General features: G+C 35.4%; 1 protein-coding gene across 9 annotated transcripts in view; it reads left to right on the top strand.

The window, feature by feature from the left end:
* Window positions 1–15,197, top strand: part of abcf2b (ATP binding cassette subfamily F member 2b) — a 21,552-nt gene extending 6,355 nt beyond the window's left edge. For 4 of the 9 annotated variants that reach the window (XM_087258317.1, XM_087258319.1, XM_087258318.1 and 1 more), the window contains exons 3-14: window positions 2,532–2,744; window positions 4,955–5,137; window positions 5,305–5,476; window positions 5,790–5,885; window positions 6,039–6,141; window positions 7,575–7,670; window positions 8,709–8,828; window positions 10,051–10,161; window positions 10,265–10,327; window positions 12,856–12,984; window positions 13,109–13,312; window positions 14,080–15,197. In XM_087258317.1, coding sequence (XP_087114443.1) covers window positions 2,532–2,744; window positions 4,955–5,137; window positions 5,305–5,476; window positions 5,790–5,885; window positions 6,039–6,141; window positions 7,575–7,670; window positions 8,709–8,828; window positions 10,051–10,161; window positions 10,265–10,327; window positions 12,856–12,984; window positions 13,109–13,312; window positions 14,080–14,196 — 1,607 coding nt within the window. In that variant the 3' untranslated portion in view covers window positions 14,197–15,197. Of the gene's footprint in view, window positions 1–2,531; window positions 2,745–4,954; window positions 5,138–5,304; window positions 5,477–5,789; window positions 5,886–6,038; window positions 6,142–7,574; window positions 7,671–8,708; window positions 8,829–9,515; window positions 9,606–10,050; window positions 10,162–10,264; window positions 10,328–12,855; window positions 12,985–13,108; window positions 13,313–14,079 lie in introns of all 9 variants that reach the window. The other 5 variants (XM_087258314.1, XM_087258315.1, XM_087258316.1 and 2 more) reach the window with 3 other exon arrangements.

Here is a 15,197-nt window from a genome sequence, read left to right as displayed (position 1 = left end):
ATTCTGCAGATTTTTAGCACATCATTAATTCTGTTTTATTTACTTGAGTAAATGTGTGTAAATCTATATTTTTTCAGTTTTTTGCTTAATTTCAGTAATATTATTTATATTATTTATTTTAAGACTAATGTGAAAATGTTCATCTGATGTATGTACAATGCAGTTTGTAAAGTAATATTTTCTGTCTTTTACTACATATATTATGTGACAAACTTGCCTTGTTTACCAAATAAAGTGAATCTAATTGGATTTGTATTTTAAACATTAAATAAAAGTTAAAAAGATATAAATTTTTATTTTATATATTAAGGATTTAGTTCTGATACTCCCAAAATAATTCAGCAGAAATCCACAGACTTTTACCAAAATTCTCAGCAGAAATAGCAAAAAACATCTGCAATTTCCGTCTGGCCCTACCAATGACCGGCCCTTTACAAAACATAGCTACAGGTTTCAATTCTATTCATTTTTCTTCAGCTTAGTCTCTATTGCAGAGGCTGTATTCCATACTATTCACATGTTTTACACAGCAGATGCCCTTCCAGGTGCAACCCAGTACTGGAAAACACCCATACACACTCATTCACACACTTTCTTATACACTATGGCCACATTAGCTTATCCAATTCACCTATACTGCATGTCTTTAGACTGTGGGGAAACCTGGAGAAAACCCATGCAAACACAGGAGAACATGCAAACTCCACACAGAGATGCCAACTGGCCCAGCCAGGACTCGAACCAGTGACTCTTTTTACTGTGAGTACTGTGAGTGGAACAATGCTAACCACTGATCCACCAAGCTGCCACAGATACAAAATGTTATTTACGCATCACTTATTGTGTTATTTATTGTATGCAGGTTGTGTGGTTTAGTACAGTAATTCCACAGGGATATTAAATGTTCGACTGATTAAAAAAAGCTTAAGTGAGCAGTTATTTTTTCAATTAGTGCACAGCTATAAAGAAGTTCCAGGTGTGTTTACTGCATTACAGTTCATATGATTTGGCTAAGTTATTTTACATAAATCAAAGGTCTTTAAAGTCAATATTAGAACAGAAAAACATCAACTTATAAATGCATTATTGAGGCAAATGTTGTAAAAAATTAGATTAAAAAAAGTTAGGTTTAAAATTTAAAGTTTTGCCCACAAATACCAGTTAAGGCTAAACTCTATATATCTTTTTGTTTGTATTCCAAGTACACATGTACAGACACACAGTTGTGTACAGACAGTAATGTGAACACATACAGAAACATAGGTAAATTACAGCATAAGCAAGTAATGACCTTTATACTCAAGTAATATCATTTGTTAATTTCACACTGTAGTGGCAATTTTCTTTAAAGAGGCTTTCTATGTGGTAAAGAAACAAAGTCTTACCCGGGATGTCTTTTCAAAGTTTTATTCTTTATAAAGAAGGTCACAATCATACAGCAACAACAGTTTCTGCAGAATGAGACACTGAAGCAAAATATGTTCACCCTTTTATCTAGTTTGTACTGCTTGCGAGGTCAAATCCTAATAAGGCCTAATCTGCATTTACTTCAGGCGTTTTCCGCCGTTCCTGCTATATGTCCTAACAACCATACATCTTTCTTAAGTAACCATACATTTCAGTGATGTGGCCCCTAAAGAAATGTTCACCCTCACATAGCCAGATAAGGGAAATCCTTAGGATAAACACAAAGACCAGATAAGTACCTAGAGGAACATAGTTGTACACAGAAAATGTACACATAGGTTTTATGGCGAACATATGGTGAACACAGATACATGCATGTCTAAAAATGAGTCTTAAACAAGTTTCCAATACATAAAGGTCATCTAAAAATGAATTTCCATTACACAGACTCTGATGAATTTACCCTTGTTAATGCTGATGCAGAGGAATAACAGCTATAACATTTCATAATGCACCACAAAGTAAAACCACCTCTGAGAAACGCTCTGGTCAAGTTGGTCAAGTTGTTTGTGGTTCAGGTCAATCAACTAGCTTGAATGTGTAAGTTTAGAAGTAATGAATATTCTGACATAATTTGAAGCATTTTGAGAAATTGGGTCATTTTAAATGTATTAGAAACAAAAATGTAAACATTTAAAACAAAATTAAAAGCCTTTAAAATAGCAAAATCGAAGCACTTCTCTCTGTTTCATGACTCCACATCAGTGACTCAAACCTCCATCACAAGCTCCAAAATGAGCCTAAATTGGAATTGTCAACCAAGACTGGGATGCAGTACATGGTTCTACACTTGAATATTTTGACAACAAAAAAGCATCTGAACATTCGAACAATGTTAATGTAGTATAAACAGAAAAAAAGGACTTTGTTCTGTTGTGGAATTGAAAAACAATGGACATCGCAACTCCTCTTTACAATATGGCTAATATCTTGGTTGTGCATTACCGTTCATTATTCCAGGACTTATGAGTTATTCTTTACATGGCAAACTATTTTGTCTTATAGCTTTATTTTCAGTTCTTTCCTCCTAAATCACTCCTTTTCTATGTCACATTTTCACTTAGATGTTGCCGCTTTGTCCAAGGAGCTGGACGAGTTTGAGATGCGTAAGACAGAGGCACGGGCAGTAACAGGTGTTTTGGCTTCCCACCCCAACAGCACAGATGTTCACATCAGCAGTCTGTCTCTCACCTTTCATGGACAAGAGTTACTGAGTGACACGAGCCTGGAGCTCAACTCTGGCAGGCGCTACGGCCTCATTGGTCTCAATGGCACAGGTATAAGTGACACTGAAGCTATTATTTCATATTTGTACATAGGCCTGTTGCTAAAAGTTTGCATGAAATCATACAGTCATGTAAAACATTTAAGACTCCTGCTTAAATTCCAATTTTTTTCATATTTATATATTATAATATTCATATTTATATATTATAATAGGATCGTATGAACAATAAAATAACAATGAACAATGTTTCCCAATGATGGGTTGTAGCTGGTTAAAATATGTGCTGGATAAGTTGGCGGTTCAATCTGCTGTGACGACCCCTGATTAATAAAGGGACTTAGCCAAAAACAAAATGAATGAATGAATTAATGAATTTCTTTATGTATAATTTATTTCACACCTGTGTACTACAACAACCTGGATCACACAAGTTTTGTAGACAGGGTTTGGGAGAGGTTTAATGAAAAACTCAAATAGGAAGTCAACTTTACCGTATGTGAGGAAAACCAAACTCATATTAACACTATTTTGATGATATGTTCATACTTTTCTCTGGTGTCTATGAGGATCCACATCACCTCGACCTCAGCACCAGCAACCCATCATCCCTTTCCCTCAACCCGTAGTTTTTTGTATTACTTTAATTAGTGTATTCTTTTTTTTTTTATCTCTATCTTCTCTCATTTTTTTCTCTTTTCTGTCCATACTCTGCTCTGTCCATTATATATGAATATTTTTATTTCTTCTTTTTTTCTTCTACTTATTAACTGTTCCCATTAGTATATTGTCTTCTACCAACTAGCATTTACTCTCATAATATTGGTGTTATTCTCATAATTTTCCCCTCCTCTCCTTAATCCATCACTTCCAAACTTAAAACATATACAAGATTTAGAGGTGTACATCTAATACCGATAACAATCACACACCAACTCCTCACATGATTACATATACAATACATTTAATGTCAGTTTGTGCTTTTGTTTTAGGCTTATTCATGTTTATTGTTAAATCTGCTGTATCTACTTTTGTCTTAGTTGTAAAGCATAATTAAAATAAATAAACAGTTTAATAAAATAAGGATACAAAAATGGGCGGCACGGTGGCTCAGTGGTAAGCACTGCCGCATCACAGAAAGAAGATCGCTGGTTCAAGTCCCAACTGGGTCAGTTGGCATTTCTTTATGGAGTTTTCATGTTCTCTCTGTGTTTTTGTGGGTTTCCTCCAGGTGCTCCGGTTTCCCCCGCAGTCCCGCAGAGACATGCACTATAAATGAATTGCATTAACTAAATTGGCCGTAGTGTATGAGAGTATAGTGGAAGAGTGGATAGTGAGAGTGGAAGAGCATTCGCTACATAAAACATATGCCGGAATAGCTGACGGTTCATCCTGCTGTGGCGACTCCTGATAAATTTAGGACTAAGCCGGAGGAACATAAATGAAGGAAGTAATACAAAAAATGTTATTGCACTAATCCAAATCCAGACCTCATCCTGACTGAAATGCTGTGGTGAGAGCTCTGGAGAAACTCCAAAACTCTTCCAGCTAAACTGAGTCTACAGTCATCTGCATTATAGAGTGTCCTGTTTGTCATCCATGATTTTCAATCTTGGCTTTATTTATAAAGAAATAATGACACAATGTAATGTGTCATGTGATGTTTTACTTTTCACATTTTAAGATCTGCCAAGAATCTTGTAAATTAGTTTTTCAAGAGTTCACACTTAGATACTGTTTGACAACTTGTTAGCAGGTTTGGCATGCTGTCCCGGGAGAGAACCCTGAGCTCGGAGATAGTTGAGCCCAGGGCTCCCGCCAGGTCTATAGAGCATGTGAGGGGAGTACGAGGTCAAGTGTTCTCGAGAGCTCCCCTCGGCAAAAGAGGAAAGGAGGAGAAGGGGTGGATGGGGGTTTCTTCGGAAAACGAAGATAAGGGAGTAGATCTTAGCTAGGTTACTTATAGTGAGTTTGGATGAATCTGATTGGCTAGCTAATGAGTGTAGATGAGTGGCCAGCTGCAGTCAATCATATCCCGTGCTCCTCTCGAAATTAGTTTGTGAAACTTCATTTATTATGTCCTAATATGAAAACCATGAGATTTAATAGGGTGTCTAAAGTTTTTTCAAATGACTGTAGCTAGGAAAGCTCATTCTCCAATGCTTTTTACAGTCAACTATTAATGAACAAAAATGATCAAACACACTAATCTGAGGTTAGAGGCTTTTGTGGATGAGAATTTTCTTGAAACTGGTTTTGTAGGTAAGTCAATGCTGCTGTCTGCCATTGGCCACCGAGAAGTTCCCATCCCAGAACACATTGACATCTTCCATCTGACGCGTGAGATGGCCCCTAGTGAGAAAACGGCGCTGCAGTGTGTTATGGAGGTTGATGAAGAGAGGATAAAGCTTGAGAAGGAGGCTGAGCGACTGGCTCATGAGGATTGTAAGTTACACACATTAATGAATTCGTCCACATTTCATCCCCCAACACTCAATCAGCATGATATACTTATCTCCTTATCAGTGTTATGCACTTCTGTTTATGTATTTGCTCTGGTTTTATTAACGAGTAGCTCCATTAATCCAGAACTACTCTTCCCTGCGCTACAGCAGAGTGTGAAAAGCTGATGGAGATCTATGAGCGTTTAGAGGAGTTGGACGCAGACAAAGCTGAAGTTCGAGCTTCACGAATCCTCTTTGGACTCGGTTTCACCCCTGCTATGCAGCGAAAGAAACTGAAAGACTTCAGTGGAGGCTGGAGAATGCGTGTGTCACTTGCCAGGTGAGGAATGTGATTAAAAATGTTTCTTCAATTTCATGATGGGTTAAAAACAAACACAAGTGTATGATTTTAATCTTCTTTCTATTAAAGGCCAGTCAAGCCATGCAGTTTTTTTAAGTCTTTTTAAAGTTGTTGCATTTTATAGACTATTATGTTTAACGATGAAGATAACTTTTATTTTATTGGAAGTTGTTGGAATTTAATATGTGAAATTAATCATCTCTGGTCAGAATTAGTTTACCACTTTAATTCATATGCCAATATTAAAGCATTAAAGTTCCTTAAATCTCCATTTGCTTATTTTTTCGTTTAGAGCCCTTTTCATAAAGCCCTTCATGCTGTTGTTAGATGAACCCACTAACCACCTGGATCTGGATGCCTGTGTGTGGCTAGAAGAAGAACTGAAGTCGTGAGCACTTTTATTGATGTTCATTAAATGTCCTAGTATTTATGCAATCAAATAAGATGAAAATCTAAAGGCTTGTAGTTTATTTGACTAACTATTATTTTGAAAAAAAGTATTTTTCAAATGAATATGTTTTTGTTATCTTTTTTCTTTCAGTTTTAAGCGAATTCTTGTACTCATCTCACATTCTCAAGACTTTCTCAATGGTGTGTGCACAAACATCATTCATCTCCACCAGAGGAAGCTCAAGTACTACACTGTAAGTGCTGTGCTGTTTTGTTTTGTTTTGTTTTTTTTTGCTTACTATTGATAGGTGAGTAATCTGCAGGGTTCCCACGCTTCCTAAAAGTGCTTGATTTTCAGACATGTTTTTTTAAGGTCTGGAAAGCACTTTAAAACAAACATAGGTCCTTAAAAATTTCTTGAATTTTAAAGTTATGTTATTTCCACAATTGTTCTGTGCTACTTTCAAAAACTTTGAAATTTCAATCTTAAAAAACTTTAAATTTCAATCTTACATAAACAATAACAGATAATGCGTTATAGCACTCTTTCAGAAACATCATTTGAATATTGCCAAGACTGAGAAGTCAAGTAATTGTATTGAGGTTATTTGAACATTACTTTAAAACAGTTGTTTAAAAAGGTCAACATTATTATAAATGACATTAAAACATCATTGTTATGACATTTGTAATGTAAATATTAAGTATAAGTTAAATGTTAATTACAGGAAGGACTTTCATGGCGTTATACATGCTGGGGATGTGAATTACAAAGGTATTCAATTTAAATTATTAGGGATTTAAAAAGTCCTTGGAAGTCCTTGAGTTTGGTGTCCACAATAGAGTAACAACCCTGAATCTGTTGAAGGCAGTTAAAGAAAAAGTTCACAATCAAAACTGTCAACATTCATTTATTCTCATTTTACTTCAGACTTGCAAGATTTTGAAAAATGTTTGTGTTTTTTTATTGATATATTTGAAGTATAAATTGCTTTCTTTCATTCATTCATTCATTCATTCATTCATTCATTCATTCATTTTCTTTTCGGCTTAGTCCCTTTATTAATCAGGGGTTGCCACAGCTGAATGAACTGCCAACTTACCCAGTATTCACACTCATACAATACGGACAATTTTTAGCTTACCCAATTCACCTGTATCCCATGTGTTTGGACTTGTGGGGGAAACCCAGAGGAAACCCACATGAACACTGGGAGAACATGCAAACTGCATCACTGTGACGCCCCATATAAATGACATCTTTACATTTAACATTTTAAAATTAACATTTAAAATGTAATTCAAATGTTTCATACTTAATATGTAAAAAGTCAGACAGGTTTGGAGTGAAAGTTATGACCGAATTTAAATGTAAAGTGCATTATGTTGCAGCATCTTATTTAAAAAATAGAGAACCAACATAGAGAATCATGAATGAAGCTCAGCCAGTGTCTAGAATGGTGAAACACAATAGCTGTATGTTTTTTCAAAAAATCTCTACGATCATGCCTTTTGTCAAGTCTTAGGTGGTGTGAAATTTCATTCTTTCATTACTGTTGCTAAATATGAACAGAAATTGGTCCAATGCCACACTCATCAGTCATCACATGAGTCATCATGCACACTCATTTCAAAGTTTGAGAGCAGAGAAATTATATTCTGTAATGTAATGAAAGGTTTGTTTTAGGGGAACTATGACCAGTATGTAAAGACCAGGGAGGAGCTGGAGGAAAACCAGATGAAGCGGTACAACTGGGAGCAGGACCAGATAGCTCACATGAAGGTGAAACTGTGCATATTTGTGCTATATTTATACACTACCTGACAAAAATCTTGTCATTGATCCTAAATGTAAGAGCAACAAACAATAACTTGACTTCTAGTTCATCATTGTTAAAATGGCAGAAGGTAGATGTTTCAGATGAATCATCTGTTGAACTGCATACCAATCATCACAAATACTGCAGTAGACCTACTGTAACCCGCATGGACCCATGATTCTCATAGAAATCAGTCAAGTTTGGTGAAGGAAAAATCATGGTTCGGGGTTCCATTCAGTATTGGGGCGTGCAAGAGATCTTCAGAATGGATGGCATCAACAGCCTGAGGTATCAATTTGTGCTGCCCATTACATTACAAACCACAGGAGAGGGCAAATTCTTCAGCAGGATAGCGCTCCTCCTCATACTTCAGCCTCCACATCAAAGCTCCTGAAAGCAAAGTAGGTCAAGGTGGTCCAGGGTTGGCCAGCCCACCACCAGTCACCAGATATGAACCTTATTGAGCATATCTGAGGTAAGATGAAGGAGGAGGCATTGAAGATGAATCCAAAGAATCTTGATGAACTCTGGGAGTCCTGCAAGAACGCTTTCTTTGCCATTTCAGATGACTTTATTAATAAGTTATTTGAGATGCAGAGATTTATGGATGCAGTCCTCCAAGCTCATGGGAATCATACACAATATTCATTCTTTCTCCACTGCAGCATGACTTTATACTCTATACTGAACATTATTTCTGTAAAGTGACAAGACTTTAGTCTAAGCAAATTCAGACCTTACTGTCATAATTAAATCATTCAAAATCAAGGCATGATCATATTTTATTTTGGTAAATAAATAAGCGTAATCTAGAGGCCTTTGCCTTTCTTATGAACCACTTCTGATACCAAATGATCAACTTGAAGTCAAGTTATTATTTGTTCTTAAAACTTGCATAGATGACAAGACTTTTATCAGGTAGTGTATTGTTTTCTTTCATTGCCTTAAATGCTTTTTTTTTGGTGAAAATAAAACAAATTTGTTCCTTTTACCTCCTGTAGAATTATATTGCCCGTTTTGGTCATGGTTCTGCAAAGCTAGCTCGCCAAGCTCAAAGCAAAGAAAAAACACTGCAGAAAATGGTAGCCTCTGGCCTAACAGCTCGAGTGATGAATGATAAGGTTTGTCACGTAGACCAAAACACATCAACACACACGCTAGCTAGCCTGTGACCCTTTGGAGTTTTTGCATGTCACTTTCTATTGCCTAAGATCTGTTATCAGCATTAATGTAGTAATGCTAAATGACTTTCATCAGTTGCACAATGCTACAGTATGACCGAGACAAAAGAAATGAAAAGTGAGAAACATAGACATGATTGTTCTTGTGCTCCATAGGAGCTAGTTAAGTTTATTTACTCACCCTACACATTTGCTCTTTTGTAGAACAGTAAATATTTTTAGCTGAAAATGTGGTCCTCAGATAAAAAATAAATAAATAAAATAAATATATATAAATATTATATGTTATACTGTATATGTATAAATATATACAAATCATTGGGGCTCCTAACATTGAAACGATCACTTGTTGCAACAAACTGAGCATTTTCAGTCAACAAAAAGACCACCAACGCCACGTTTTGGATGTCTCTTTTGTCTGTAACAGCCATTTCAGGCTTTTCATCTCTTCCAATGTGCTGATGATCTTGATCAGGTTTGTTTGGCTAAGGAGACATAGAAAATGTGGTCTGAGCTGGTGGTCCTCCAGGAACGTGTTTGAGAAACACTGTACTAAACTGTACTGTGTTTACTGTAACCACAGCTTAAACTTTTGTCAGGGGTTTTAACTACACCTTTCTTCTTCAGACTTTGTCATTTTATTTTCCTCCTTGTGGGACAATTCCTCCTCCTGTCATCATGGTGCAGAATGTCAGCTTCAGATACTCCAGTGACACCGTGAGTCCACAGCCTTTCACACTGTCTGACACTCTGCTAGCTCATTGACACTGCATCGTCTGGCTTAAGAGTTTTGTTTTATTACTCCTACTGCGTGTTGCCATATTCAGTCCTATGTCTAATTTAAAGACATGTCTATATTGTACAAGGCTTTACATTACAAGAGAGCAGCGAAGTCCACACCAAAGCTACTGCAATAATGACATAGAAGAGTGATATTGTTGGAATTATTTTCAGACTGATGAACTATAAAAAAATAATAATAATTTAACCCTGATGATAAAGGTCTTTACTTGATGACAAAACAGCAGCACACACTTCTGATGAACAGAATGTTATCATGCATTGTTTGTTCTACTGTAATGATTATTATTGCTAACATTCTTTGTGAAAATGGGCCTTAAGTCTGAAACTTAATAAATATACCTTAATTTTATTTTACTAGCAAATTATTTATAAGAACTTGGAGTTTGGCATTGACTTGGACACACGGGTTGCACTTGTTGGTCCCAATGGGGCGGGGAAGTCCACACTTCTCAAGCTGCTGATGGGAGAGGTCAGTTATGAAAAGCGAGATGTGAAGATGTTTACAGATCCATCTAATAAAGTTTTAAAAGTGCATCATTATCATTTATTCTCTTGTGTTTTGTCTCCTGAAGCTTCTCCCTACAGATGGAATGATAAGGAAACACTCACATGTCAAGATTGGCAGGTATCACCAGGTACTGTCTTAATAGAAAATGCTGTATTTATTTTTAATACTTTGTGGTCTCATTTATAAAACTTTGTGTGGAAACTTTACTTACAACCAACCAGAGAATTTATATACGGGGAAAATTCTTACATCCTACATTTCATGCTGCACAGTTAATGCAGTTGGTTTGGCCAACAGGACAATAGGAAGAAGTGGTAAAATACATATATATATATATATATAAAAAACTTCATTCATTTATTAAGGATTAGGTATCAAATGACCAGAAAAAGAAAAGAAAAAAGTGAAAAGCCAACGGACATAGGATGTAGTTGTCTCCCCTTTCAGCCACTTCACTGATGAGGGAGGGTCTGTGGGCAGGTATCAACTTTTATCTTTCAATCGATTAGTAGGAGAACTAGTGCAATTTTCATAATTTGCAAAATATGTCTTATTAAAAGCATCAGATCAATTAAACACACTTTGTCAACAGGATATTTTATGCATCAACTATGAAATTATATATATTTTTTTACTTTAATTTTTGATCAACTCCTAAATATTTGTTTTTTTTATATGTATTTATATAACTCCTTTATTATTTTTTACAGTTAATAATTAAGTACACCCCATTTTCAGTGAATATAGGCAATGTATTTTGGTGTATTTAAACAAAACAGGTTTATTTAACAGATATATTTACTAAAATAATATTTTATTAACCAAACATATTAAGAAATTAAGAGATAATACAAATTAAATCTTCCATCAAAATATTGACAAAAACAAAATTTACAACCTACAAAATTTCAACTACATTTTTCCATTTTTTAAATAGTATTATTATTTTGCTTCTCTTGATTTTTCCTCTTTTTTTAAAATTTGTATTAAACATTGTTCTATAACATATAGATTTGGGTGTACTCGTTTTTGGTCTGTTATTGTAAGTAATTTTGTTAGAAAGATCCAGATTTGGCTTCAGTACTGACTAATCTAATCTATATGCACAAATATAATATTGTATAGCTTCCTATTAAAAAAAATAATTTAAAAGATAGATTTGTGAGAAGTGTACTTATATATGCTGAGCACTGTATGTTTTTGTTTGTATTAACTTTGTTTCATAAATGTTTTACAACATAAAAAGTAATTAAATTAGGTGTCTAAATAACATCCACATTTCAGAAATCTCATTTGCAGTAAGTATTTTTAAAAAAGAAAAAATTAAACATATCAGGAGTGGTCAGAGAACATTTTACTTTATACATTTTCACTTCCAATACAAAACCTATCATTATCAATGGCAAAGTTTAAATCTGTCTCCTGCACGCTTCAGTGGGACTGGAGCGGAGTTTAGCTGCTCCGTTTAGCAATTCTATTTTACCAAATCATTGCATCAATATTCCCCCTCTACTAACGTTATAATCTAAATCTTTGCAACCAGATATTTCTTTTAATTCCACACTCCAGACGCAAACATATTGATCATACCTTCTCTGTTACTCGGCTTGCCAGTTTAGCTCAGAATGTTTTAATAAAAAAAACATTTTTTAAATGTTTTTTTTTTGTTATTCTACTTTTTAATCTGTCTTTTATGTTAATATACATTTTTTAAAATACGGGAATTAATTTTACGCCAGTATTTTCAATGGAGTTTCTGCACTAGCCTGTGGCTAATGACAGCACCTGCGTTTAAATGGGATTTTGTTTCTTTTTACAATTTACCAACCAAATGGATGCTTAAGTCTATTTAACTGAAATTACATTACAACATTGATGCTGTAAAAGGAACCTTATGAAATTGAAAACAGACACAAAAACCTTTCACCGGAATTTCATTATTGCCTAAAAAACACTAGCTGTGCATAAAGCCCATTAACCTTTTTTCTAGAATGTGTTTACACATGGTCCAGTTTTTTCTCCCATCAGGAGAGATCACAACCTTTTTGTGGAAAAAGATTTTTTATAGATCACAACCTTTGTGTGGAAATGGCTTCTGTGGTCTCATTTATAAGTGTGACATGCACAAAATAGGGGTTGTGTGGGAAATGTGTGTTTTTTTTATATATATATTTCTCAAATGATGTTTTACAGAGCAAAGCAATTTTTACAGTACATCTGTTGATATTTTTACTTCTGGGGAAAGTCTTATTTGTTTTATTTTGGCTAGAATAAAATCTGTTTTTAATTTTTAATAATCATTTTAAGGTTAAAATTATTAGCCCCTTTAAGCTGTATTTTTTCGATAGTCTACAGAACAAAATATCATTATACAATAACTTGCCTAATTACCCTAACCTGCCTAGTTAACCTAATTAACCTAGTTCGGCCTTTTAATGTCACTTTAAGCTCAATAGAAGTGTCTTAAAAATTATCAAGTCAATTATTATTTACTGTCATCTTGGCAAAGATAAAATGAATCAGTTATTTTAATTTGTTGAAAAGATCTCTCTGTTAATCAGAAATTGAAAAAAAATAAATGGGGGTTAATAAGTCTGGCTTCAGCTGTATGTGTTCATAGTAAGTATTGTCCATGGTGTCATGTTTGTCTTGCAGCATCTGACTGAGCAGCTGGAGCTCGATCTGTCTCCTCTGGAGTACATGATGAAGTGCTTCCCAGAAATCAAAGAGAAGGAGGAGATGAGGAAGATCATTGGATGTTATGGCCTGACAGGGAAGCAGCAGGTACATGTGTGGGTTGTTTAATGTACAGGGCGAGGGGTACTACAGCACCAGATAATACAGTACACTCTACTTGCTTTCTTAATATTTTGTTTGTTTGTTTGGCTGTCCACTCCATTCTTCATAGGTCAGTCCCATCAGGAACTTGTCTGATGGCCAGAAGTGCCGGGTGTGTTTCGCCTGGCTAGCATGGCAGAATCCACACATGCTGTTTCTGGATGAGCCAACCAATCACTTGGACATAGAGACTATTGATGCACTGGCTGAGGCCATCAATGAATTTGAGGGAGGAATGATGCTGGTTAGCCACGACTTCAGACTTATTCAGCAGGTATGTCTTTGAGGAGGACAACGCCAGGAAATGGAAAACATTATTAGGGACAGACTTACTAAACAGCGTAAATTAGTAGAGTCTGCAATCTCATGAAGTTCACTGAAAATTATTCTACTGATACTTTGCAAGTGAAAGAACATAATCTAGTGCATAACGACTAATGCAGTTTACTATGGATTGGATTGTTAATGAACCAAATGTTCACAGACATCCCAAGTCTCCGGGAAGCTAAGGGAGTGTCCCATCTATTCATAATAAAAAATGACGGCAAATGAGATATAATATCCCAGAAATGGAAACGTCCTCCCACTAACCGGCACCATGTCAACAAGTTTTTGCGCTAAGGCATATAGGTGGAGTGCACGAAATATAACGTCAGAATGACCATGTTTAATGTCTGAATCATTATTTGGGGAAAGGTTATTTGAAATGACTGCTGCCAAAATGAATGCACTGTCATCATTACATTAATAAAAGACTATATTACAACTCATGGCCTTAAGAATAACTAGAACAACTATAAGACAAAAAGAGAATAACTATAAATAGTAAGTATAATACAAGCTTAGATGGACTTAAAAATAAGGTGAAAAATTATTGTAATCTCATTAAGAAACGTTGTGGACAATCAAACTCAGACTGGGGCACGCATATTAAGGATCCCATGTGGATCATCATGCTATGGCACATTTAAGCGTTTTTATTTCTACATTTAACTAGATATCTGGATTGTGTGATTTAATTGTTTTTCCATCTCATTCTAGGTGGCTCAGGAAATTTGGGTCTGTGAAAAGCAAACCATCACCAAGTGGAAAGGAGACATTTTAGCTTACAAAGAGCACTTGAAATCAAAAATTGACAAACAGACTCACGATATATAAAGATTGGAAAAAGAATTACCAAGGACTGACTTTCCTCCTATTTCCCAAAGGTGCTTGACCGAAGGATCATTGAGAACTTCTCAAGAGCAATTGTTCTCTGGTTATATCTTCTAACGCATCTCTTAGATTTCCCAGCATCAGAGCGTCTGTTTTCTTTTAATATTGTAAAGGCAATAATGGTTCACTGAAACAAATGCAGAACATCATAATAACATCAGCATTATCATTCAGGAAAAAACTCTAATTATGCAACATCAACTCTTAACATCAGCATCCCTACCAAAACAATGAATAGAAACACAAAATATTTTACACCAAACAGTGTGATCTTAATGTCAGTAATGCATTCATGTGAATATATGTCCACATTCCTGTTACTTCCTCATTTTTTTAATGCAAGATGAGCTGGGGTATTTAATACTATTTAATAATATTTAGGTGAAACTGGTCAGGAATGCTCTTCCAATCTCAACCCAGCGTTGAGAGTACAACCCCCAGTGCTGGGAAACACCCACACACTCTATTCACATACTATAGGCAATTTAGCTTATCCAGTTCACCTATATCACATGTCTTTGGACTGTGGATGAAACCAGAACACCCCAAGGAAACACACACAAACATGAGGGGAACATGCACACTTCACACAGAAAGGCCTCCTGGCCCAGCTGGGACTCAAACCAGCGGCCTTCTTGCTGTGAGGTGACAGTGCTAACCACTTAGTCAACATGCTGCCCGTACACTGAGACATTTTAAGAAATCCCATGCTCGTCATCTGATGGTCAACTATCGCTGTAGCAACTGAGATAGTAGCCTGCTTTTTTTTCTTTATCTTAAATGTTTGGTGATTGTTTGTACTGTGTTGATGGATGAGATGTTTGTCTGTTTTTATGTTCTGCAGAGCAGGAACCTGCTGAAAAACAGCATTCATGCTGAGTCAGGCCCGATTATCTTTTAATCTTTTCCTGTTTAAAAATAAAAAATAAATAAATAAAAAATAA

Source organism: Danio rerio, chromosome 7, assembly GCF_052040795.2.
Source record: "Danio rerio strain M-AB ecotype USA chromosome 7, GRCz13ab, whole genome shotgun sequence".
Lineage (NCBI taxonomy): Eukaryota > Metazoa > Chordata > Actinopteri > Cypriniformes > Danionidae > Danio > Danio rerio.
The sequence above is the reverse complement of the archived record's forward strand: the minus strand, read 5'-3'. Positions and strand labels throughout refer to the sequence as shown.